This window comes from Medicago sativa, chromosome 8 (assembly GCF_051527215.1).
Source record: "Medicago sativa cultivar Bolivia chromosome 8, Bolivia_mono, whole genome shotgun sequence".
Taxonomy (NCBI): Eukaryota; Viridiplantae; Streptophyta; class Magnoliopsida; order Fabales; family Fabaceae; genus Medicago; species Medicago sativa.
The window spans coordinates 58,850,553-58,877,783 of NC_140756.1; the positions used below are offsets into that span (position 1 = coordinate 58,850,553).

The window sequence follows — 27,231 nt, forward strand, 5'->3', positions numbered from 1 at the left end:
CATACTAAAATTTATAAGTCTTAAAACAAGGTATTGGTTCTAGAAGAACAAATGAGAGCAAAGGAATTTACAAAGGAAGCCTATGTTGCAAGTCAGAGTCTGAAGACCAACAGAGTCTGACTGCCAGAGTCTGAAGACACCCAGAGTCTGAAGACACAAGTTTGCATAAGGAATAAAAGCCTAGAGCAACAACTATTTCAGAGGAATTAGAAGGCATTGGATACTTATCCACTGAAGAGCGCGGAAAAAGGACAATAGTACAATTGTACAACCACTACTCCACTACTACACTCTTATTTGCACATAGTACTACTACAACTGTTTCTATTCCCTCCTAGAAAATTAACCAAAGCAAGCAACAGATCATTGGTGATTTGATCAAGCTTCGGTAACGATTCTTTGATGTGCTGGAAACTCTACAACGTCTCTTTCACGCCTCTATATAAAAGAGTGAAGACTTGAAGATTAGTAGAGACTCTACAACGTTTTGATAGTGCCAATACTCTGCTGAAATTGTTGTGCATCATACACGTAGAATTTCTTATAAACTTTCATATCTTAGAAATCTGTGTTTTCCCTGTCATTCGCTAGAAATGAACAGGAGCTGGAGCAATTACTTCTACGTACTCAGATAATGATTAACTTAATCAAGACTGAAAACAAACATTAAGTTCTAGTTTCCTGTTTATTGGGAATTTCATAATATTAATTTATAGCCTTATATAGATTGCACGTGAGGCAGAGGAAGACCTAGAAAAACTAGAAGAGAAACTATTAGAAAAGACTTGCAGATTAATGAAGTGGGCCAACATATGGTTTATGATAGAATATTATGGCAATATGGCGTAATTTGATCCATCTAGCTGACCCCACAGTCTCCACTTAGTGGGATAAGGTTTAAATGTTGTATAGATTGCATGCCATTTCAAAGAATGATGTTTTCTAATAGAAGAATTAATGTCCTTTGTATTCTGAAGTATCACATTTGAATACTTAACACAAGTTTTAAAAAAAATAAAAAATCTTACATGTAAGTTGTAACCCTAGAGGAAGACATGCTTTTATAGTAAGGTAAAAATGATACTCTTCTTGTTTTGCATTCTAAACAAGCTCTTGAAAAATACGATATCTAGCATTTGTAGAAAATGACTAATTAAACCAGAAAGCAACATAGCTATATTTGAACAAAACATTAGTAAGCCTAAGGGAGCAGGAATAAAATAAATAAAAAGATTGCACAACTAATTTTAAATTCTCATTCAAATTCGAAAGGGTTTTTTTATACCTTTTCTTACCATTTATTTTCATATATTGGGTTATAGCCTTTATAGCATAATAACAAGTTCTGAAAGTCGTTACAAAATTTAATTCAAAGCTAAACTTAAATCTTGCATTAAGGAATTAGTATCTTATTGGCTTAATTGATCCTTTAATCCTCTAACTTATCGGGCTTGCTAAACAGAGCCTTAGAAAGAGGGATCTCAAGAATTTTGCACCATGTGCCATCAATTAGCAGCTCTTTCACACAACTAAAGTATGCATAGTTAGCCTAACAGATTGAGTTAGAATAAAAGGAAATGCTTCTGAGGGGCTTTCCTTCAACCATTTCAACTTTGTTATCAACAATTCCACTAATTGAAGGATTTCAATTTCGGTGAGAGACATAAAAAACATGGGCCCAAGCCTTTGTAATCTATAAGCCAGATCCTCCCTGACAACATAAAAAACATGTAGAAATTATTACTATTGAATTATTCCTTCAACATGTAGCTACATATTGATCATAAAAAATATTGCATAGCGAAGGGGATATTATGAAGAAAAGATCTACAAAACTAGCAAACCTGCTTCTTGATCGGGAAATAAGACGTGATCCTCTAGATGAGAAAACAAAAGTTTCCACATCATCCCCAAAAGAATCAATAGAAAATAACACAGGCATTTCTGAATGATCAACATCCCTCTGCTTCTTCTTCTTAACAGCCGATGTTGTTGATGGGATCAAACGTACACAAAAATTATCATCTCCTATATACAAGAGTTGTACTTGTGGTATATATGCTATCATTTGGGAAACCATTTTAGTATTTCCAGGAATACCTATTCTCATCTTAAGTTTTCCGATGGAGATTCCGTTCGGGTACGAACTCAATACCTCCCTAATAGTAACCGACCAATAACACACCTTTGAATCTTCACCAAAAAACTTTATGCACGAGGAAGGTATATGGATCTCTGCATTTTGTGAAGATGTGGGCTCCTCATCAGCTAAGAAGGGATTTTCAGAATACACCTTCCAGTTTCTATACCACTCGGGAGGATATTCAAGAGGCTCCCGCACCTTAGTATACCATTCAGGAGGATAACGGAAATAGTTTCCAGTAAGATATTTCCCCTTGAGCACTGAAGACCACCGCCATATTATAAATGCTACTCTGCGGACATAACCATCAACCTTTCCTGGACGTGCAAGCAAGACGTTGTCGGCCCTCATAGACGTTTTCGTGCAGGAGAAGTCTATGTCTTTATCACCAGATATCAAAAAGAGGTGTATGGGTGAGGGATTTTGAGAAAACCAATCCGCAAAGCATTTGTTCTTGTTCTTTCCACCTGTAACGCAGTAGTTAAAAGATAAAGAAGATAAGATTGAATGATACATTTCAGTAAGTCGTCGTATGGACAAGATTCTAAAACTGATTTGTTAGCTGCACATCCATCTCAAACCATAAGAACGGAGCTTCATAACAAACCAGGACACTACATTCAAACTACAAAAGAGTCGTCTATCTAATTGTGATATATAAAGAGCAATGTTCGACATTTCAAAAATTGATTCTTGATATGGGTGTATTTGAATGGAGTTTTAAAAAACCTTTTTGGACTAAATAATCTTGCGGTATTTAATCAGGACTTTTATATAATATAAAAAAATCCTATGGTATTCAATTGGGATTTTCAAGATTTTTTAAAGAGAGTTTCAGAAAACTCCATTGTATTCATTTGAGACTTTTTACAACTTAAAATAGAATCCGTCGGTATTAGAAAGAAAAAACACGGATTTTGAGAAATTACTTTACTAATAGATAGATTTTATATAAGACTTTTTAGTACCGTTAATATTTAATTAAATAGTAAACAATTATATTTACATTGTAAATATATTCTAGCTTACTCTCTAAGTTACTTAGGATAAAATATTATGTAGAATATTCCTTTTGTAGTCTTCTATATAATAGACCTTCCGTAGTGTTATTCAGACATAGTTTTTAGCATATGTCTCTCTTTTCTCTCTTATTTGAACAAGTGCAATCTATAAATACTACACCCATCAAAGAGGCCACCTAAACTCATGGGACTTTTTAACTCTATCATTCCCTGCTTGTAGACCTCTTCAAGTGAGTATTTCTATCTCTTTCTTCCTTTTTCTACTTAAAGTTTATGCATCGTTATAACTCCTATCCCATGTATTGCTAATAATGTGATCAGCAACTGCTTTTTTACTCGTTATCAGCAAACTTTGTTAGGTGCTCTCATTATTTTTACCTTGGTATTGTAATCATATAGAGATGTTGATCAATGATAAAAAGAATTGAAAAACAAAAAGTATAAGGAGATCACATAAAAAAAAAGTAAAATTCTATTGCAATAATAATCTTAATAAGTTTTCTCTTATTTTTTTTGATGAAGTTTGTTTTGATGTAATTGGTTTATGCCATAATAATCTGTTTATGCTTGCTTTTGAGACTATGAAGTTGCAGTGAAAGAAATAATAATTGTACTAATTATACTTTTCTTTATCTCAACATTATCGGTTTTTGTTATTTTTGTCTTTGATTCTCTTAAATTTTGAATGTATGCGAGCAATCATGTCACATCTCATAAGGCAAAAAATCTTTTTAAATCATATAAATTCTTATAATACAACTCCTATAAAATCGAAACACGAATGTTTTGAAAGCTCGGCGGAGTCTTAAAACTCTGGAAATTCCTCCGAAGTCTTTTAAAATCTATTGGAATTTTTTCCTAATAAAACAGTCCTATAAAATCCAAAACCAATACACCCCTTAATTTCTAATAAAGAAAGATAAACAATAGAAATGAAAATGAAGATGGTACTAGTTTTAGTTATAAGGTAAGAAAAACGAACCTGGAATGTGGTGGAGAACAACGCCGGATAGGAAAAGTGCTTCTTGTTTGATCTGTGAAAGTTGAGAAACATCGCCATAAGCGTCAATATGAATTGGGCCCTTAATCCCGTTGGCTCTAAGAACTCCCATAATTGAAGGTGCTACATTCATAAAGCTAATGTCGGAGGGGACGCCACAGCTGTCAAAGTCCCACCATACTGCACAGCAGTCAAAATGATTCTGGTCTATTTTGGACTTAACATTGCTTTTCCACCAACTACCCTTCCACCAACTGCTAATCCACCAACTACGACAAACTTCATCAACCTCCTTTCTAGTTGGAATCTCAAGTTTGTTTTTCAATAGGGTGCAATCATTAGAAGTAGAGGGATTCTGTGAAGGGTTTATTTTTTCAAGAATTTCAGGATTTCCATCATCAGACTTAACAACGTCATTGTCAGATTTTTTGGAAATATTGTTGTCATTTGGATGAAGTTGAATATGCAGCAATGGTGCACGGGCTACATCCACCTCCGGAGATTTTTTCTGCAACTCATTTGGAGGCTGATGCACAATACTGTCAGTGTCCATGAACAAAGGAAAAGATGATTTACCGTCAGCATATTCCCCGAGAGGTTTTCCTTGTGAAGGGATAGATTGGAATGATTTTAAATCATCACCCTCGCTGCTAACACACAATGAGGATATTCTGGGAACCCCATCTGCACTTCTATCCATATTTTTACCGTCATTGTGCAACTTTTGAGTTGCGGCACCATCCTTCTGGTTATTCTTAACAGCAGATGTCGTTGATGGGACCAAACACACCCAAAAATCACCTCCTCCTAAATATTCGAGTTGTACATATGATATAGTTATTAGAAAGTTGGAAAACTTTCTATTTCCATAGAAGTGTTTAACCAAAGGCATATCACACTTTGTCAACTCTGCACGAAGATCTCCTATGGAGATCCCATTTGGATGCGAACACAATATTTTCATAACCTGCTTAGAAAACGACTTTGAAGCTTGACTTAACTTTATGTCCGAGGTAGGTTTGTATATCTCCTCCGAATTTTGTGAAGATGTGTGCAACTCAACAACTAAGAAGGGGTTTTCAAGAGGCACATTTGAGTTTTCATACCATGAATGAGTGGGACCATTAGGAGGATAGTTGAAATGTTTTCCTGTAAGGTCATCCCCCTTGAGCATGGAAGACCACTCCCACATTATGGTTGCTGCATGGCAGAGAGTAGCAACATGAGCCCTTCCGGGACATGCAAGCAAGATATTGTAGTTGCACATTCTTAACCGGTGCAATATTCCACTGCTAGAGAATTCTTCATTACCAAATATCAAAAAGAGGTGTAGTGGTGGAGGATTTTTGGAAACCCAATCAGTAAGATCCATAAGAAAATGCTTATAGGTATTGTTCTTTGTTTCTGCAACAATGTAGTCATTATTTATTATCTGTGAAAGAAACATTTAATTACTGTGTCCTAACACTATATATGTGTACTAGACATGATGAATTTTGACAAGAACAGAACAATAGAGAGGAAAAGGAACGAACCCGTGTGTAGAGTAATGTTGGTTGAATTAAGAGCCTCTTTGTCGACATCACCATAAGCCCGAATATGAATTGTACCCATAATCCCGTTAGCTCTAACGGCTGCCGTAATTGAAGGTGCTACCTTGGAAAAGCTAAACCCAGAGGGCACGGGACAGCTGTCAAGGTGCCACCGTACTGAAACCTCGGGAGGAGGAGAAGAAGAAGAATATAATGATGATGACGAGAACCCATGCACTTTAAACCTAGTAAAAACCTTGCAAGAAATACAGGAAGGGAGAAAGGAGAGTTTTTTCAGAAAAAGAGGAAACATTGTCGAGGAGGGAGAAAGGAAAAGAGCAATATGGAACGAATATCTAGCTATGATACGGCGGAGAGGGTTTTACATATGTTTTCTTTTGCCTTTCTTGTGCAATTGTTGCATTAGTCTTCCCTATATTTCTGGCGTAAATAATTTACTTTCTTTGCATTGCTAATCAAATTCGACCTTTGTTTATTTTTCCGAATTCCTCAAGTAAAAATATAGACCATGTTTCTCGTAATTATAATTCAGATGGAAAAATGAATTTATGGAGATTTGATAACGCGGGTTCGAACAGATAATTCTCTACTTCTTAACCGTTAATTTAGCCGACAGTCTCTTTAGCACAATAACAAAACTCTAGTCTATGCATTTTTCATAGTGGTTACCAAAGCTTGCATCATCAACTTGCTTAACACAATTTGGTACTCTAGAAATCAGGCAAGATTTCAAAACAAGAGAATTAATTGGAAGTCGACAATTAACCTCATTATATCCAATGTGTCTCTCTCTGGCAATGTGACATAGTTTGTGATTTTGAAAGCTTTAAATATAAACATTCATCCTCCAAAATCACATGTAATCAAAGAAGTGGTCTGGCACCCTCCAATCCATAACTGGTTGAAGGTGAACATATTGATGGTGTTGTTGTGAAGAACCCCTCAAAATATGCTACTGGGGGGATTTGAGGAACTCCTATGGTTTTTGTATGGGTTGCTTTGCACAGAACCTAGATAGCAGAGATTAATGCTGCTATGTTGGCTTTTGAGATAGCTAATCACAGGAATTGACACACTATTTGGCATGAAACAGATTCAAAGTTAGTGTTGCTGGATTTTCAAACTCCTTCAATGTACCTTGGAGTATAAGAAATCACTGGTTGAACAGTTTAGAGACGATAAAGAAAATTCATTTCACAGTCACTCATATGTATAGAGAAGGGGACTCATGTGTTGATGGTTTGGCAAACATTGGCTTACCTTTATCTAATTTTATCTGGTTGCATGAAGCACCAGACCCTATTAGAAGTAAGCTAGCTAGAAACGTATTGGGTATGTCCAACTATAGATTTTTAACCTTTTGAAAGGCTTGAAACAAGTACTAGTATCGGTTCTTCTTCGTCAGGTCCTGGTAGATGTGTTACAGGGTTATTCGGTCCAGGTGGAAAACTTATATGTGGCTTGTACATTGCGTAATCCAGAATCCAGGGTTGAGTTCCTGCAACTTGGCTGCAGGTGTATTCTCTAGCGCAAGACATGTTGCTCGCCTGCATAGTACTGCCATAAGGTAGAACTTGCACCTTCAGGTGGCCTCCTCGCCATTGTATCCGTCTAGACTCTAGATTGAAGCTTAGCTTAGTTAAAAGCACCATTGACCACTGGGTGCCCCCAGGGTTAGCCATGGAAAAAATATTAGGTTGAGAATAAGAGGTAGAATGTGCCAATTGTATATGAATCGGCTGAACCTATTGATGTCCTACCGATTCAATACTCAATTGGTCTCCTTGATTAACAATGTCTACCTAATTTGTGGTTCCTTGTACACCTTGTTGGTGACTGAATTGTCACCAAAATCAGTTGAAGCTTGTGATCCTACGCGGTTACAACTTTGGTGGTCCTATACAGTTTGATGTTTATTATTCCACGAGCTTTATTATCTATGGTGGTCCTACACAGTTTGAGGAATTAGTCTCTGCACTTGCATACAAAGATTAACCGGTTTAAACAATAAGTATAATCAATGGTAGGAGTTTAATTATTTGATCCTAATATCCCAAAATGAGAAGATTTCATTCACATTTCGCAACATTCAATTTGGATAAAAGTGTCTCATACCCAATACATTGCTCAAACTTTATTGGGAGATTATTTTAAAAGTTTTCGGAAAGAAAACCACTATACTTAACAGAAATCATTACAAACCAAAAACTGTTATGCATAGACCATCACTTTGTTAAGTCCATGCTTATTTTAAAGGGATTTGGAGTAAACGAACCACGACGATGTATAAGATATATTTTTTGGGGATATGCAGTAAGTACAAGGTGCATTGTAGGGTATGAACCCTTTCCTTTTGATACCTTAGTAATCTTAAAAGGACACTGAGGGTGAAATTTTGAAGTCTATATCCCACAGCTCAAATGCTCCCTTAACAAAATCGTAATGTGCACCTTTCAAAGCAATCGTTTTCTTCACAACAGCATCTCTCACGAATGGATAAGTCAGTAAGTTCCCCAGAGATACATTAACAGCTTCCTGTATTGAATAAAGGGATAAATAAGAAACTTCAATACAAGATTATGTGACTAAGGCATCTAAATTTTCACATATATATTGAGAAAAATAGGTAGCAAATTAATCCATATAAATTGCAATCACCAAGCAAAATAGTCCCTCTATTTTTCAAATTGACAAATTCATTACTATGAGTATCTTGAAATCCAAATAGAACTTTCATCTCTTTATGCCGTTTTTTCCAATTCTTGCAGTCAAGAATTGAGAATGTATTGGGGAGACCATTGCACCTAAATTTGTGAGTTCTAATCACACAGAAGCGAGCTTGTGATACCAATTTGTTAGAACAACTATGGTGGCAACGATTGCTTGCACACCAAGAAAGAGGAAAACTATGCATTATGAGAGTAAGATTATAGAGAGAATTTATAAAACTTTTATTCTATAGATGAGTGAAGTGAGTGCATACTTCACACAAGTCTCTTTATAGCTAAGGTGGTGACATGTAACTAACAACTAGAGTTAGTTATTCTCAAAACTAACTCTTAACTATATTGTTTGAATTATATCAGTATCACAACAATTTTGCAGATGCTTATACATTCAATGACTAATTTGTCTATTTAGGCATCTACAATAATAGCCTTTTTATATGTATATTGACTTCTCATATTTCAAAATACTTATAATATTAGTTAAGAGTTTATTAGATTATAAAAAAAAATTAGGAGTTTATTTGGATGAAAAGAGATATATAATTTGAAGATGAACTTATATTTTAGGGACACAATTTTCATCTTACTAATAGACAGAAAGTAAAATCAATTTAAACACTAGTTAATTCAAACATAAAGTACGATGTGCATCATTTAAGTTTTAGTAAATATAACTTAAAAATACTGAGATTATTGATGTATAAAATTTTCTTGTTTGTAAATTAAAAATCAATAAATAGCCTAAATATTAATATCCAAGAATAAATTTAATCAAGTGGAGTAATAAACCAAGGAATGATGTCTTAAAAACTTAAACTAGAGAGTGATGTGGAACATATACTTGCCTTCTCCAAGTTGGTACACTGCTCAGAGAAATCTAATTTGCTTGCTTCTTTAACTTTGGACTTTGCTGGATTACAAATTTGGACCCACTGCTCTATGAAGTCACTGTATGATCATAGACAAAGGTAATTATTTTCAAGGTCATTATGCTTTGTTATTTTTTTTCACAAAAAAATCCAGGTGTTTTTGTACAATAAAAAACATCAGAGACCAAGAAATCCAGTGACTAGTGGATGATATTTAAACAATTCTCCCGAAAAGTTGTCATAAAATGGTTGTACAAATATCATTTCTCCAACGAAAAACTCTTATTTTACTCTTTTCTTTAACTTTTATTACTAAGCATTTTAAGACCATAAAAGAAGAGATTTCTTTAACTTGAAGTTCTGAAAACGCTAACAAAATAGTTTAATAATTTTTATCATATGTACTTTTGCTTTTGGAATATATATCATATGTACTTTAGATATTAGAGTACTCATTCATTCAGCAAAATTATAGTCAATTTAATTCTTAATTTCAGATATCAAACTAATAGTTTATATAGACTTATACCTTGCAGTGGTCCCATCATCTGGGATGGACATTAGACCCTTTATACCTCCACAGCAACTGTGTCCAATAACCACAATATTCTCCACCTGTAACACATTCCCTTTAGCATAACAACAACAAAGGGATTGCAATTTTTTTTTGAAAGGCCATTAATTATGTACCACTAATACAACCAATTTCACCTTATCCTTTACAACTTACTCTATGATTCTGAATGGAAGGTGTGAGGGTATGTGTTTTGTTATAATTCGTTGACTAAAGCCTAACATGAAAAATTAGATGCTTATACTCCCTCCGGTCCTTTTTTAAAGAGACAAATTCGTCAACTAAAGTTGATGTATTTGGTTCATAATATAGACCAAATACATTAACTTTTGTTGACCCATTTGTTTCTTATAAAAAGGACCAGAGGAAGTATAATTCGTTACTAATTTACCAAAGATTACAAATTCAATAAGTTAGCTTATAAGTCATCCGTCATAAGTTCACTTATAATTTGTGTGTTAATTTTTACCAAATTGATCAATTTGGTAAAAATTAACGGACAAATGATAAGTGAACTTATAGTGGATAACTCTAAAGTTCATCTTCCATGTTGGAAGAAAATCATTTTAATTCCAAGGAAAAGAAAACACACGCAATAACATAAGTGATTGATCAAAAAGTTTGGTCAATTGTGCATATACCTCATGACAACAAACATGATGGTTATTGTGATTTTTAATAATTCAAGCATAGGATTATGGTTTGTAATTTGAAATTACACTTTCGTCCCTCCGTCCTTAAGATAATTCTCTACAACCAATTTCCCTTATATTAAGAAAAGTTGTTAATGTATGTGTCTATTTTATTCGTGAATATCACTAAATTGTCATTTGTTTATGCATATATTCAATTTAATTGTCATATTTATTCAATTTAATTTGTCATATTACAAGATAAGTTAGTAGTATTAATTAGGGTTATATTTGAAAAAAAAATAATAAACGCACTCAGTAATTTGTATAGGAACTTATACTTTAAGGACAATTTTTTTAAAAAATACTTATAATTAGAGGCGGAGGGAGTAAATACTTCTCCCTCCATCCCTTTTTATAAAACCATATAACAAAAAATACAGATATTAAAAAAAGTTACTGAAGTAATAAATTTGTTTCAAAAAAGTTCTTACATTTAAATTTGTTCTAAAAGTGGGGATATGCAAGAGAAAAGGGAACATGTTAGTAGTTTTCACATGCATATATTTACCTTTAAATGTACGACTGCATATTCAATAGCAGCCCCTGTTCCTGAATACTTGCTCTGCAGTTATTAACAGAAAGGTTATTCAAACTTCAATTTGGTTACAAATTTAAGTAGCATGTACTATAATAAGTTTTAAATTGTTTTTCTACATGACATAGTAAAATATATGATGGACAAATTAAGGTTAAATTAATTAACCTTGTCATATGGTGGAACCATGTTGGCAATGTTACGGACCACAAAGGCTTCACCAGGTTGAAAATTTAGAACATGGGATGGGCAAACCCTTGAGTCTGAGCATGCGAAAACCAGAAACTGCAAGTTGGGAAATGCGAAATAATTTAACAATCATCGGTAATTGGTTTTTAATCAAAACATCACTAGAGGCTAATCAATCCCAACTAAGTTGTCCCGTAATCGTAGGCGTGTGGCTCGGGTAAAAAAACTGCAGAAATATTTGATATCATAGAGCGAGGTCGAACCTGCAGCGCTTCTTATTCTCACATTTAATGTGTGAGTTTCATAGTTAGACTTGTTGAAACAAACAAAATTTCCAACCAAATCGGTATATATAGTCATGCTAACAAGTGCTTCCAAAATATTTTTGCTATATCTTCTTTTGGTAAAAAAGAAAAAAAAGAGTTTGATATTTTCTTCATGAATAGGTGTACATCATTAAACTAAAGACCAATGTTTAGTGAGCCACTCTTCATACACATAATGCATGACAAAAAATATTTCTACCAAAATATATAAAGGGACTTCTACCTTATAAATAAAGGATAAGATCAATTGATATTATATACCAAGCTTTCAATCATTCACTCATCATTATAAAATTATCAATCATTATTTGATCCTTATTAATAGAGGATATCACCCACTTTCCTCCTTAAAATAAATTATTCACTTTGATGAGCACATTTGCTAAACTAATAGTATTTTCCTCCTTGAAATAATTGGACAGATAATGTTATTGAAGAAGTCATTTTCATATTAAACGATCAGGAACACTCATCAGCCTAGTTATGTGATAACAGTCTGCACATGCGTATGGTTGACAAAATAAGAGGCATGCAAAAGATGAACTTTATATTATTATAAGAAAGAAAGAAAGAAAAAAAAAAAAAAGGCCTTATATATATAATTCCACTTAAAGCATTTGTCTCTTCCCATTTACTATTAAATTTTCCATTTTTGGAGTTTAGAGAATGAGTATGACCCACCAGATAGCCCAATGGGGAATTAAGAAGACTAAGTTAATTACGGCCGAATCTAATAACATGGCTGACCTTAGGGCTCTGGCCTTTGGCAAGTTCACCATACAGTTCTGGTTTTTTCCTGAAAAAAAAAATAATATTTAAAAAATAAGCAGACAACAAAATTAATATTTTAAATAAAAATGAATTATCCAAGTTGACTAATAAGCATATACGCCATGTTCCTTAAAAAAAAAAAATGCATATACGCCATGTTGTCAATAAAAAAAAGCATATAGGCCTTATTCCTTGGCAAATAAATAGAACCTCTACTTCCTCGGTCTCTTTTTATAATCACGTCTTTTGTATATTAAGAATCCCTTAAAAAAAAGTATATTTAGAAAAAGAGGTGTGCTAGAATTCATTTTTTCAACTTTCACTCAAACACTCATTTTCTTGTGTAAAATTAATAATGTGGTTCTTATCACTTAATGTAAGATTCATTTCTAAATTAATCTTAAAGTAGGTATTAGAGTGAAAATTCATAGCAGAAGTGGTTAGTGAACTTAATTTGTCTATTTCATTTTGTATGTAAATCTTCAAAAAATGGGTTTTAGATGGTACTCCCTCCGTTTCAAAATACATGTCCAAGTCAACCACTTCACATATGTCAATGCACAATTTTAGCCGTTAATATCTTTAGTTATCTAAAGTAAAAAATTATAAAAAATTTGAAAATATTTTGAAAATATTTGTCGAGACAAATCAAACAACATCTTACATGCTAATATTTGTATTTATACATTAGTTAAAAAATATGGTCAAAGTAAGTCAAGTGAATAGTGCACATTTCAAAAATTGGACATGTATTTTGAAACGGAGGGAGTAATATGTTAACTTTAACTTTTCATATTCAAAGATAAACTATTAATATTGATACGCGATATGTTTATAAATAATGATAAATGCATATAGAAAACTGTATATAAACCGTTCCCATGAACATTGCATTAAATATGCAGGAGACGGAGTTCGAGATTAGGATTCTCCCCTTATTCAACTTGATGAGTGAATTTCTACTCACTAGGCTAATTGATCCAAAAAAATTATATAGACTTATATTTAGAGACAAAACTTTTCTTCAAAGATGGTTTGTAAAACAAAGTCATAATTTTAAAATTCATAGTAAATCTTATTTTTCAAATTCATACTCTCTCTATTCTAGGGATGTACATGAGTCGGGTTAAACTCATTTTTAGTTAAAACATCACCCCAAATCATATAGGGAACCCTAATTTGGTTTTGGTGTGAGAATCACCACGTATAGTTTTGGATCAGTTTGGGTAAAAACCACTTTATTTTCTGGTCAGTATTAGGTTAGCAGCTTACTTTTATTTTAATCTCATTGAAACTAATGAGCCATCATATTCTTTACAAAAAAGTTATCCAACCTTATATTTTTAAGGAAAAATATGGTGTAAAATAATTTTACTATTTTTGTTATGCTCAAATATATTATGAACCACTTTATTTCATTCATCTTAATATTCTCCAATAAAATTATATGTTGTTGTTTGTGCACAAATACGCAAATAGTCCATGTAAATATCAAGAGATTTGGTTCATTGCCTGTATATTTATTTTTGTCCTTGCAAATTTTAAAAAAACATCGCTTTTAGTCCATAATATTTTTGTTCTAGTCCTTACAAAATATATTCATATTCGAACTGGTCCTAGTAAATTTTGAATATTTGATTTTAATCCCTCAAAATAAGCACTAAAATGAATAATATAGGGACCAATTTCAAGGTTAACATATTTGTTTGAGACTAAAATAAATCATGAATGATCAAAGCATAACATGGTATATTTGCAAGGACCAAAAAGAAACAAAAATATTTTTTACAGGGGCTCAATGTCAAAAAATAATATATTTTTAGGGACTAAAAGTATATGTATACCTTTTTGATTTTTTATGTAACCAATTTTTACTTCCTCTTTAGGATCTCTCTGCAACATTTTCTCTTCTAAGATGAAAACAAACCTATTGTAGGAAATGAAGGTGAGAAAAACACAAGAAGGGGGGGTTGAATTGTGTTTTGAAAAATTCTTCGTTTCTCCTAAAAACTGAACACACTGATCAGAAGCTAAGTGAGACAGCTTCTGAAGTGATGATCAGAATCTAAATGTAGCGGAATAAAACAGAGAGAGAGAGAAGAAGAACGACACAAAGCAATTATACTGGTTCCTTCCACAATCCGGAAGTAGTCCAGTCCCCCTTGCACTTCCAAGGAGATTTCACTAAGAGTAATATTTGATTACAATTGCTCAAGCACACAAGCAAGAGACTTCCTTTGCTCAAGCACACAAGCTAGAGACTTCCTTTGCTCAAGAACACAATCAAGAGACTTCCTGCTCAAGCACAACTGCAAGAGACTTCCTAACTAAACAAAATTACACAGAAAATTGTTTAAGGTTGAACACTTGATATACAATCAGAGGTGCTCACAATATAAATCAGATACAGACTCAATGGACTTAAGAATTTCTAAGATATGACTTTGAGACACAGAAATTCTAAGTGAATGCAGAACAATTTCAGCAGAGGTTTGGCACTTGTAAAAATGTTGTGAGTCTTTCGTTCAGCGTTCTTGCATTACCAAAACTCTAAGTCTTCACTCCTTTATATAGAGGTGTGAAAGAGACGTTGTGAAATTGCCAGCACACCAAAGAGTCGTTGTTGAAGCTTGATCTTTCACCAATGATATTTTGCCTGATTTGGTTGTTGTCCTATGAAGAACAAATTTTAAATCCATTCCTTATCCAAAGGAACATCTTTGCAGGCGAAGCCGTATTCTGAAGCTGTTTTCTTGTCTTGTAGCGTGGACACAAAACAGAGTAGTGGAGAAGGTGGTTGTACAGTTCGTACAGAGGTACAATGTCAACGCTTTCGTCCAAAATTGCAAGCACATGCCTTCAAACACCTTTGAAGTGACCGTTGCAATGTTCCACTAGTTTTCTGCTATGTTTTCGAATCCAATAGACAACTTTTGCAATGTAGATTCTTCAATCTTTGAATCTTTTGCAAATCCAGTTGATCTTCAGCTTCTGGTGAAATGACTTCTGATGAGGCAGCTTCTGATGATGCAGCTTCTGCAGGTGCAGCTTCTGATGATGCAGCTTCTGATAATGTGGCTTCTGGACCTCTTGTCTTCAGGAGCACTATTCTTCAGGAGCACTATTTCTTCAGGAGCAGCTTGACTTCAGGAGCGCTTTTACTTTCAGGAGCGTATTGCCTTCAGAATCATCTAAGCTTCATTTTCTTTTGCTCTTTATTTGCTCATTCAGAACCAATTAATGAAGTAACTTTTTAACTGTGGTCCTGTACACTTGAACAAATATTAGCTAGTCCAATTTACAATTTTTAATACCTTGTTATCATCAAAACCCTTTGAGGTTCATTGTTAAACACATTTTGTTCCAACAATCTCCCCCTTTTTGATGATGACAAACAATAGTATTTAAAATTGGTCAATTGTTGTTAATCTAATTAACGAGTTGACTTTGGGGTTTCTGAGGTTTGTAAGCTCAGAGTCTGAGGTTTGTAAGCTCTAACTCCCCCTGAGTCTGATAGTTTTTTTAAGGTGAGGTTTGTAAGCTCCCCCTAAGTTCTATCCAGGTTAATAAAATTCATTTTTCGCACAATAATATTAGAGCTTAAAAAAATTGAAAGAATTGACTTATAGATAAGAAGAATGGTTCAATTAATTTTATTTGAAATTTGATACTTCACCCTTTTTGATACACCCTTTTAAAGGTAAAACAAAAAGATAGAAATTTTTCAAAATTTTCAAATATTATTAATGGGGCTCAGAGCCTTTAAATACTATCACATATACTCCCCCTTTTGTCATTAGCAAAAAGACATAAACAAAAAGAAGAGATGAGAAAAACATAAGATTAAAGGTTCAGAGCATAATTCAAATCATTTTAAAGCATATTAACCATCTTCAAAGATTAAATAAACAAGCATAGCAAGCATTATTATCAAAGCAAATAATAACACACAAGGTATAAACAGTTAAAGATTTTCAGAAGCAGGAAGAATTCAGAAGCTTATAATATCAGAAGCGAAAAGAACTAAATCAGAGGCAGAGATGATCAAAGAATATTAAAAGCCTAAAGAGACAAAAAATAAGCTAAAAGTGTGCAACTATGGGTTTGGCTTATTTCTCTAAAATCTTCTTCAGAAGCTCTTGAACATCAGCATACTTCTTGTCCATATCTTTTCTGTAGTTGTCTTATCTGATCTTGGCTTCTTGCATATCAGCTTCCAATTTTGATATCTTCAGCTTCTGCTCTAGTAGCTATGTTTCAAGCCTGTCATTTTCTTCTTTGAGCACCTTGTTCTCCTGAGCTAGAGCCAGGTTAGGTGCATCAATCTTCTCCAGGATCTCAGAAGGAATAATCAGATGCAGCTCCTTAGGCAGGAATTCATCAGGTTCTTTGCCTCTGATACTGACTGGATTCTTCACCCAAGTACCAAGAACTTCAACATCTCCAGTATTCTCTTCTATTCCATTCAACCAATCTTCCAGCTTCTGCTTGGCTTGCTCTTGAGCCTCAATGCAGGAATCATGCAAAGCTGAAATCAGGTTGACGACCCTTTCTTTTATCCTTCTCCATTGCTTCTGATAGCTAACTTGATGACCCAAGTCATTTCTTCCTGCTATCAGTCTGAGAACTTCAGAAGCAATATCTTCCCACACATCTTGTAGTACTTGAGAGTCCAGGTAAATGGTGGGAGGTGAAGGTTGTTTAGAGGGTTTTTGTAATATCCCGCTATTTACCTAATGAAATTTTTATCAGACAAACGTATCAGAGGATTCAGGTTCATGGAAAGTAAGTATAATGGAAAATGTTAATTATGAGATGTCAGTTAATTACGAGTTAAGTATCAGAGTCAGATTTAATACGTTTAAGGCAAGGGCAAATTAGTAATTGCATGGAAAAGGATATTTATTTGGAATTGGTCTCAAAATATCTCATTTCCCATTTTCTTTCTCTCTCTAGGGTTGAGAGAAAGAGTTTTGCTCTTCCTTCTCTCTACTCTCCCCATCGCCCTTCTCTCTTCCTCTCCACTAAATCTTTCCCTTCCATGGCAAGTGAATCAAACTTGTTCCCTCTTGATCTCTTAACTTTTAGAAGCTTGGATTATGTTGGTTTCTCTACTTCTCCTCTCAAGAAGAGAATCATAAGTTAGGGTTTTGGTTTGTTTGAGCTTCAATCCTTCTTTCTTTCATGAAGCTAGGGTCTGGTTATTGATTAAGAAGATTAGAGCTTTGGGTTGCTTGAGCATGGATGCTTATGTTGAGCATGTATCATGGAATTGATGATTCAAGATCAAGGATTAGAGTTTGATGAAGTGAAGAGGATACATGGAGGCTTTGGGAATCAAGTGCAATCTTAGTTAGGTGAGTTCCATAGATAAATTACCTACCTTTGGGTTGTTTAATCTTATGAAGAAATTATGTTTTATGTTAGTTTAGCTTTTATGAATCTTTAGTACCCCAAAGAAATTCTTGTTGTTTATATGATAAAATTGCCATGAGATATGTTTAAATGAAGCTATACATGTTGCTGGATGTATTGGTGTATTACAGGGTCCAATTGGACGAGTTTTGGGTCAAAAATGGCGAAAACCCGTAGCCAAAAACACCGAAAACGCAAAATTCGCAGCGCTGCGCCTGAACAAGGGCGCTAGGCGCCCACAAGTCAGAGAGCCAGCGCTAGGCGCCCTCCCTCTGGCACCAGGCGCCCCAGACAGGACAACATCTGCGTTGTCTTGCGTTCGGGTGCTTGGGGGCAGTCGTGTGGGGGTCCGTAGCGATCGTTTCGAAGTATTCTTTGACTGTTTTCACTTATTTTTCTACTGGAACAAATATGGTTTTATCAAAACTTAGAACTTATAAACGGCTTGGAATTTGGGTTTTCGGCACTTTCGTCCTTTAGAATTTATTGAAAATTGCACACAACATCCATTGATCCTTGAATCTGAAATCATGGCAATCTTAGCATGTATTACAAGGATGGCTCAAGAAAGTTTAAGCATGATGGGGTAGTGATGAATTAAGTAAGGGAATAACTAGAGCCTCGACTTAGTCGTCAAGAACTAGATAGTTAGCAAGAATCCCTAGATGATAAGACGCGAAGCATGTTATCTTCGCACATGATTAAGAATAAGATAGTAAGCATGTTAGATGTGGTTTGATTAGTTAATCTCTCCACCATGATAAGTATGTTTATGAACAAGTATAAGTTATCGCTAATTGGATCGATTAAGGTTCAGTGGTAAATAAGCAAGTATGTATATGTTTAACTTATATGCACGACAAGACCATGACTTAATATGTGTAGGTGACATGTCTCTTGATATCCACATCAGAGGGATACAAGGGGTTCTCATAATGAGAACGATTTAAGCCGTAAGGGACCCACATGTCACTGAGTAAACAAGATGTAGGTGCTCGTGTCTCTTGTTATCTACGCCAGGGGGATACGGGAGGTTCTCGACCTAAGGGGAACAGTTTAAGCCGCAAGGGACCCGCACGACACCGAGGGAATCCGATGTACGTACATCGGTCATGTATGGGATTGATCTCGGGGTTACTCCACCCAGGACTATCCGTAAAATGAATCAAGATAATAATTGTTTGTTCAACGCTAACCTAATGAATGAACTTAGACACGATTATGTTTATTATGATTATGTTATGTTTATGCTCATGATCGAGCTCATGTATGATTATGTTTAAGAACAAGAACAAGAGCATGAAATGCTATTAGATGAGAGCAAGATATGTATAGGACAAGTAAAGAAAGCTATGCCCGTGACGACCTTAGTTTTCCCTAATCGTCCGGATTAGAATCATGTCATGAATATGCTATGTTATTTATGTTTAGGCCTTGTTACGTAAAGCGTACACTTGGCAATGCGGTTTAGGTTCCCTCAACCGCCATGACATGTATAGATGAGAAGCCTATAACAAGTAAGATATGATTATGACGGCTATAGTATGCACTACCGTCTAAGAATGCAAGTCCCCACACACGTATAATCAACCGTCAGGTTGTAATGTAGACACGTGGTGACCGTAGGTTTCCCCTTGAGGTTGCCTATAGCCTAGGTTTTAGGGGAACTCACTGAGACATTATGTCTCATCCCAATCCTTATTTGTTTCAGATAAACAGGTTGGATATGCAAGCTTGAAATCGGATGGATATTTCAACAAGTGTGCGTTCGTGTCGCTGCAGGATGCTTTGGATTTTAAGGATGAATTATATATGTATGGTTGAGATGGTTATGTTATTTATGTTCGAACGCAATTTGTTGTATAAATATTCATTTGTATGTAGTTTATGTTGTAAATTTTAATGTATCCAGTACTAATATTAACGCACGTGCTAGACTTTCTAGATACGTCTGGTATGAGTGTTACAATTGGTATCAGAGCAGGTCTATTCAGACCGTGCCTTGGGTCATTAAATTACAACTAAGGTAGTGGGACCATTGGGTTCCGGGTAAAAGTTCTAATTGTTGTTGTTAGTTGAGCCTGATCAACTCAATTTAGCATTCGACGATTGGAATGGATGCCTGAGAGCTGAATAGGACCCAGGAGGAACGAAGTATGTGATGAAGAAGTTTGATCGTGCCAAAAGGTGGCCGGTGAACTAATCAAGTAGTAGTGAGAATCCTCCGGGAATGTAAGGTATGTTAAGAATGAACGTTCCGACAATGTCAGGTAAAATGCTAGTGATACTCCATGTGCCCATAAGTGAAGAAGTTGGATATATATTTAGGCATGGCTAAAAGTTTCAGTAAGAGATATTGGAACGGATTTATGATATTCTGGAATGTCAGAAGAAGGTTATAAAATAGTAAGAAGTCGACATTTGTTGACGGAGTCAGCAGGCTCTCAGGAACAACATTATATGAATGAAGTTAACTATATGTATGTTTGGAAGTTGCATAAGTAGCAACGTAATGAAGTAAGCCGTTCTTAGCAGATGAAGTTAAGGTTTATGTGGAAATTTTATGTTAAGAGACGTGATGACAAGATATCAGTTTCTAATGTGCCTTGAACGGAACCGAATGATGTTAATGCTTGCCATGCAAAGGTTATAGAATTGTTTTAAGATGTTTGGAAGGAATGATATGCATTGGGATACTTGAGGAAATAAGATTTTTTATGTAAAATACGATTTTTTTTCTTTTTGGAAAACTGAGTTGAAGAAAATACGTCAATAGCGAAAATTTCGCTAATAGCGAAATTACTCCAGAGGATTTCGCTAATAGCGAACCTGGAGTGAATTTTTCAGTTTTTTTTTCGAAAACTGTTATTTCGCCTCTAGGGTCAGTAGTAGCTATTGGGGGTTGTTTTCACAATCTTTTATATAACCAACACTCTCTATAACATCAAGTATCGAATGCACATCACATCCTATGATTTCTGAGGAAGAAAATGCATGGACAAGTATTAACGGAATCAATCCGGTTTAAGGTAGCTTTGGAAGTTAATGTGTCAAGAGCCAAGATCAATAGTACAAAGTTTCTGCATTTAGAAGGAATGTCACGGATGTTTATGCATGAGGTATGAAGTAAGAAATTTAATTGGTGCAAAGTTATAAGAAATCACAAAGTTCTCGGATTATGTGGAATTATGGCGTATCTCTCGAACTTATGTTTTGCTTAACGAACATGCTAGGGCTCGATATGATGTTGGATCATAAAGTTTAAATAATTTTAGAAAGATTTACGTGTATGGGTGATTGAAGTTGACATTTTGAAAATTCACGAGATTTTTTTTTAGGAACCGGTTTGCTACGACCCTCGTAGAGCGAGCTAGACTCATTAGAATCTAGAATTGATGACACGTATGTGTTATCAACTCGTTCTATGATTTTATAGTAACGGCCGGGGCCTAAACTCAATATATTTATAAAGTAGAAAATTATCAAGGTCAATGACCTGTGCGCTAGTTTACATAGTTACTTTAAAAGAAAAATCAACGAGCAAGCATTGGTGTGATTAAACAAAATGTAGTATGCGAAGATACGAAGGTACCAGGCTAGAGGTTTAAGGAAGATATGTTCAAGTGTTAGAGGAGTTGCTAAAGGAATTCGAGTTCCTCGGAAACAAGTTCAAGTGTGATATGTATGGTAAATGCAACCAGCAAGAACGTAAGGTTTACCCCCAAGTCAAGTATTATGAGCATAAGATAAAATATCATGAGCTTTGAATTTACAAGACAAGTGTAAGGTTGTGATGGTGTTTGCAACATGGAAGATCTTGAGAATAGTTTAAGAAGTAAGTATTCAAGTGGTAAGCATGAATTGAAGTCTCAATTGCTCGAACGGGTTAGAGTATTAGTTTAAGCCAACTGGTGGGAATCAGAGTAGCGCCATAGAACACATGGGAGTTTTAGTATGTATGAAGCTTCGTGAAGAATGTTCGGTTGGTAAGGCAAGTTTAGCAGAAGCATCATAAGACAAGTTAATTTCAAGAGGTTCAAGGATTTCCTACGAATATGTAAGCAGTATTGTGAGTATGTATATCAGTTAAGAATGTAAGAATCTACCTTCGGAGTTAAGTATGTTATTATGAAAGGAGATGCAACTCTCGAGTTGTGCAATGAGAATCATACTTTCGTATGCGATACTTGTTGAGTGAAAACGATACTTGTTAAAATATGTTAAGTCATGATTTTAAAGCTTTTAAAAGTTAAGATTGGTATTATGGAACTTGGGAACGATATTTTATTTAAACTCATGGAATTATACATTTTCGAAACTGATGAAATATGTCGTAAGTAAATTCACTTAAGACGTACAAAACTTCAGGACCAACTTGTCGTGGACAAGTTTTGGCGAGTTGTTAAATCTTTTTTTTCAAAATATAGAAACTCGTCCGGTGGTTCTGTGGTACCATCACACCATCAGTTTTGGAGATAACAAAAACTTTTTAGTTACGAGCATATTCGTTCCAGGAACCCAAATACCAAAGTTTAAGAAAAAATTCTTCAAGAAAGATGCTAGAACATGTATCGTTATCATTTAACAAGAGGCGGCATTTGAGAGTATGTACATGTTATGGAAACGACAATGTTCATATGAAGCTAATATCATACAGGATACACGGTAATATGTTAAGAATGTTTGATGTATGTGCAAGTGGATTTGCTAGAAAGTTTCAAGAGAAAGTGAACCACAACGTTGGTTATTAAATTGTCAGATGAGGTGGCAAGTTTAATTTCACTCCTCTATGTCAAGCTATATGAGTTACCCATTAGTTCGGGTGTGGTAAGATTCAATGAGAATGTAATAAGATCGGAAGATTTCTTAAGACTCGGAAGGAGATTCGTGAAATCGTCTAGATGAGTAATGGAAGTAAGAGGCATGTGTCTCAAGGTATAGTAAGTAAATTGATGTATGAAGTGTATGTTTACCCGATAAGATTATGTATGCATGAAAAGATGTTTTAAAGTTACAAGTAAGCACTGCATGGCAAACCTGGTTTCCGTAGGATCCCAGTTAAAAGGCAAATCCTGAGTGTTCATGTTTATAATAAGATACCTTTATGGATGGTTTATGATAAGTGGGTAAGATATGAGTCCGAAACGATAAGTCTATATGTAGCAAGGAATGATCTAAATCATGATGTAACAAGTTAACTCTAAATGTTGAGTGATATTAAGATCAAGAAAGCTATATGCTTATGTATGTGAATCAAGAAACAAGACGAAATGCATGTTTGAGGAATTTATACGATGAACTTCTTGAGAATAAATGATTAGAATATGTATGGCTTAGACCAAGGATGCTAAGACTTTGTCATGATGATTGGTAAGTGATCTCTAAATTTCGAGGACGAAATTTCTTTAAGGGGGTAGAGTGTAATATCCCGCTATTTACCTAATGGAATTTTTATCAGACAAACGTATCAGAGGATTCAGGTTCATGGAAAGTAAGTATAATGGAAAATGTTAATTATGAGATGTCAGTTAATTACGAGTTAAGTATCAGAGTCGGATTTAATACGTTTAAGGCAAGGGCAAATTAGTAATTGCATGGAAAAGGATATTTATTTGGAATTGGTCTCAAAATATCTCATTTCCCATTTTCTTTCTCTCTCTAGGGTTGAGAGAAAGAGTTTTGCTCTTCCTTCTCTCTACTCTCCCCATCGCCCTTCTCTCTTCCTCTCCACCAAATCTTTCCCTTCCATGGCAAGTGAATCAAACTTGTTCCCTCTTGATCTCTTAACTTTTAGAAGCTTGGATTATGTTGGTTTCTCTACTTCTCCTCTCAAGAAGAGAATCATAAGTTAGGGTTTTGGTTTGTTTGAGCTTCAATCCTTCTTTCTTTCATGAAGCTAGGGTTTGGTTATTGATTAAGAAGATTAGAGCTTTGGGTTGCTTGAGCATGGATGCTTATGTTGAGCATGTATCATGGAATTGATGATTCAAGATCAAGGATTAGAGTTTGATGAAGTGAAGAGGATACATGGAGGCTTTGGGAATCAAGTGCAATCTTAGTTAGGTGAGTTCCATAGATAAATTACCTACCTTTGGGTTGTTTAATCTTATGAAGAAATTATGTTTTATGTTAGTTTAGCTTTTATGAATCTTTAGTACCCCAAAGAAATTCTTGTTGTTTATATGATAAAATTGCCATGAGATATGTTTAAATGAAGCTATACATGTTGCTGGATGTATTGGTGCATTACAGGGTCCAATTGGACGAGTTTTGGGTCAAAAATGGCGAAAACCCGTAGCCAAAAACACCGAAAACGCAAAATTCGCAGCGCTGCGCCTGAACAAGGGCGCTAGGCGCCCACAAGTCAGAGAGCCAGCGCTAGGCGCCCTCCCTCTGGCGCCAGGCGCCCCAGACAGGACAACGTCCGCGTTGTCTTGCGTTCGGGTGCTTGGGGGCAATCGTGTGGGGGTCCGTAGCGATCGTTTCGAAGTATTCTTTGACTGTTTTCACTTATTTTTCTACTGGAACAAATATGGTTTTATCAAAACTTAGAACTTATAAACGGCTTGGAATTTGGGTTTTCGGCACTTTCGTCCTTTAGAATTTATTGAAAATTGCACACAACATCCATTGATCCTTGAATCTGAAATCATGGCAATCTTAGCATGTATTAAAAGGATGGCTCAAGAAAGTTTAAGCATGATGGGGTAGTGATGAATTAAGTAAGGGAATAACTAGAGCCTCGACTTAGTCGTCAAGAACTAGATAGTTAGCAAGAATCCCTAGATGATAAGACGTGAAGCATGTTATCTTCGCACATGATTAAGAATAAGATAGTAAGCATGTTAGATGTGGTTTGATTAGTTAATCTCTCCACCATGATAAGTATGTTTATGAACAAGTATAAGTTATCGCTAATTGGATCGATTAAGGTTCAGTGGTAAATAAGCAAGTATGTATATGTTTAACTTATATGCACGACAAGACCATGACTTAATATGTGTAGGTGACATGTCTCTTGATATCCACATCAGAGGGATACAAGGGGTTCTCATAATGAGAACGATTTAAGCCGTAAGGGACCCACATGTCACTGAGTAAACAAGATGTAGGTGCTCGTGTCTCTTGTTATCCACGCCAGGGGGATACGGGAGGTTCTCGACCTAAGGGGAACGGTTTAAGCCGCAAGGGACCCGCACGACACTGAGGGAGTCCGATGTACGTACATCGGTCATGTATGGGATTGATCTCGGGGTTACTCCTCCCAGGACTATCCGTAAAATGAATCAAGATAATAATTGTTTGTTCAACGCTAACCTAATGAATGAACTTAGACACGATTATGTTTATTATGATTATGTTATGTTTATGCTCATGATCGAGCTCATGTATGATTATGTTTAAGAACAAGAACAAGAGCATGAAATGCTATTAGATGAGAGCAAGATATGTATAGGACAAGTAAAGAAAGCTATGCCCGTGACGACCTTAGTTTTCCCTAATCGTCCGGATTAGAATCATGTCATGAATATGCTATGTTATTTATGTTTAGGCCTTGTTACGTAAAGCGTACACTTGGCAATGCGGTTTAGGTTCCCTCAACCGCCATGACATGTATAGATGAGAAGCCTATAACAAGTAAGATATGATTATGACGGCTATAGTATGCACTACCGTCTAAGAATGCAAGTCCCCACACACGTATAATCAACCGTCAGGTTGTAATGTAGACACGTGGTGACCGTAGGTTTCCCCTTGAGGTTGCCTATAGCCTAGGTTTTAGGGGAACTCACTGAGACATTATGTCTCATCCCAATCCTTATTTGTTTCAGATAAACAGGTTGGATATGCAAGCTTGAAATTGGATGGATATTTCAACAAGTGTGCGTTCGTGTCGCTGCAGGATGCTTTGGATTTTAAGGATGAATTATATATGTATGGTTGATATGGTTATGTTATTTATGTTCGAACGCAATTTGTTGTATAAATATTCATTTGTATGTAGTTTATGTTGTAAATTTTAATGTATCCAGTACTAATATTAACGCACGTGCTAGACTTTCTAGATACGTCTGGTATGGGTGTTACAGTTTTGGAGGGGCTAAGTGTACAATGGGTAGGTTTGATGATGATTGGTCATTTGTAGTTAAGGATTGGCTAGTTGATGGTTGGTCAGGAGTGGGGTCAACTACCATATCAGAGGCATGATCATTTTGATCATCCTCAGAGTCTGTGTCCATATCACATACACCAGTATGATGGGTGATCTTGATAACTTGTACTGGTGAAAGAGTTATGGAAGCAGAGGTTAGCTCAGGAACAATGTGTTCAGGAGCGGCAGTTTCAGGTGCAGGTTCAGGAATGGGTTTAGTAACTGGTTGTTCAGGAATAATATGTTCAGGAACAGTCTTTTGAGGAATTGATTGTTCAGGAACAGATGGTTCAGGAACAATTGGTTGTTGTTGTGGGGGTGATGAAGTTGTAGGTTCAGATTGAGGGGGTGAAAAGACTTTTTCTGGTGAAGGTTTTTGTTGAGGGGGGTCTTCTGAAACAACTTTATCAGAAGCAGCTGCTTCTGGAGTTGTCTCAGAGGCTTTCTCTGAGGTTGACTCAACATTTTCAGGTACAATCATGTTGAGGGGTTGAATGTTAAGAGGTTGAGGGTGATGACGGAGGATAGTATCAATGACTCTGTCTCTCTGCTCAGCCATTTTTTCTATCTTCTGATTGATTATATGACCAACTGGCTTAAAAGTGCTTGACTGAGAGGACTTTTTGTTGGTCTTGGTTGATGTTGAATGGCTTTTTATTGGCTTACGAAACAGAAGACTTATAGGTTTATCATCATCAGAATCAGAAGATGATGATGAGGATTTTGAAGAGGGTGAATGAGAGTCACTGGATATCTCATGTACTATTTGTTCTGAATGCGTGAAGATATTACCTGTTGTAGAGGGTTCTAAACAATCAGCTGACTTTAATTGATCATCTTCAGCAGTGTCAGGAATTTTAAGAAGTTGTGATGCTTCTGTTATTACCCTCTCTTGAAGTTCAGAAGCAATCTCCATAGCTTTTCCAATAGCTTCTGACACATTAGTAACAGCTTCAGCCTTCTTGGTAATAAGAGGAAAATCCTTGGTCCTCCTTACTGCTTGCTTCCTTTTCTTCTTTGGTATTGCAGGTTGATCAAGAGCAATACCAATACTCAGGACCACGCTAGAGTTGATGTCTTCAGCCACTTCTTCAATTGATGGCATTGCAGAACCACCAATGTTAAGCTTATCAGAAGTGACTTTAGACTTCTTCGCAGATTTTTCAACCTCTAGGTATTGCTCTGCAATCATCTTCCTTTTTGACTTTCTGCCTCTGGCTCGTGGCAGAGCACCACCATACATTTCCTCTGGTACATC

General features: G+C 35.4%; 2 protein-coding genes and 2 long non-coding RNA genes across 4 annotated transcripts; 2 read left to right on the forward strand and 2 right to left on the reverse strand.

The window, feature by feature from the left end:
* Nucleotides 1-1,235: 1,235 nt before the first annotated feature.
* LOC146899985 (uncharacterized) lies at nt 1,236-6,031 on the reverse strand. The gene is made up of 4 exons (XM_085739170.1): nt 5,701-6,031; nt 4,148-5,569; nt 1,845-2,610; nt 1,236-1,711 (listed from the first exon to the last, which is right to left on the reverse strand). Exons 1-4 carry the CDS (start codon nt 6,008-6,010, stop codon nt 1,522-1,524), a joined length of 2,688 nt encoding a protein of 895 aa, XP_085595296.1. The 5' UTR covers nt 6,011-6,031; the 3' UTR covers nt 1,236-1,521.
* Nucleotides 6,032-7,769: 1,738 nt separating this feature from the next.
* LOC146899986 (carbonic anhydrase 2-like) lies at nt 7,770-12,435 on the reverse strand. Its single transcript, XM_085739171.1, has 6 exons — nt 12,383-12,435; nt 11,289-11,405; nt 11,094-11,147; nt 9,846-9,931; nt 9,293-9,395; nt 7,770-8,253 (listed from the first exon to the last, which is right to left on the reverse strand). The coding sequence occupies exons 2-6, from the start codon at nt 11,307-11,309 to the stop codon at nt 8,089-8,091; spliced, it is 429 nt and encodes a 142-aa protein (XP_085595297.1). The 5' UTR covers nt 11,310-11,405; nt 12,383-12,435; the 3' UTR covers nt 7,770-8,088.
* A 4,942-nt stretch (nt 12,436-17,377) lies between these two features.
* LOC146899987 (uncharacterized) lies at nt 17,378-19,749 on the forward strand. Its single transcript, XR_015022447.1, has 2 exons — nt 17,378-17,763; nt 19,533-19,749. It is a non-coding gene; the product is annotated as an uncharacterized LOC146899987 (long non-coding RNA).
* Nucleotides 19,750-23,503: 3,754 nt separating this feature from the next.
* Nucleotides 23,504-25,845, forward strand: LOC146899988 (uncharacterized). Its single transcript, XR_015024142.1, has 2 exons — nt 23,504-23,884; nt 25,654-25,845. It is a non-coding gene; the product is annotated as an uncharacterized LOC146899988 (long non-coding RNA).
* The last annotated feature ends 1,386 nt before the right edge of the window (nt 25,846-27,231 follow it).

Bases quoted from the DNA above. Each gene is read 5' to 3' on its own strand.
- LOC146899985 (XM_085739170.1), bottom strand. From the start codon at position 6,010: ATGTTTCCTCTTTTTCTGAAAAAACTCTCCTTTCTCCCTTCCTGTATT. The intron at 5,570-5,700 runs GTTCGTTCCTTT...ACATTGTTGCAG, and splicing joins CAACATTACTCTACACACGG to AAACAAAGAACAATACCTAT. The intron at 2,611-4,147 runs GTTCGTTTTTCT...ACTGCGTTACAG, and splicing joins TGTTCTCCACCACATTCCAG to GTGGAAAGAACAAGAACAAA.
- LOC146899986 (XM_085739171.1), bottom strand. From the start codon at position 11,309: ATGGTTCCACCATATGACAAG. The intron at 11,148-11,288 runs GTTAATTAATTT...TAATAACTGCAG, and splicing joins TGGTTCCACCATATGACAAG to AGCAAGTATTCAGGAACAGG. The intron at 9,932-11,093 runs GTAAATATATGC...AATGTGTTACAG, and splicing joins ATGCAGTCGTACATTTAAAG to GTGGAGAATATTGTGGTTAT.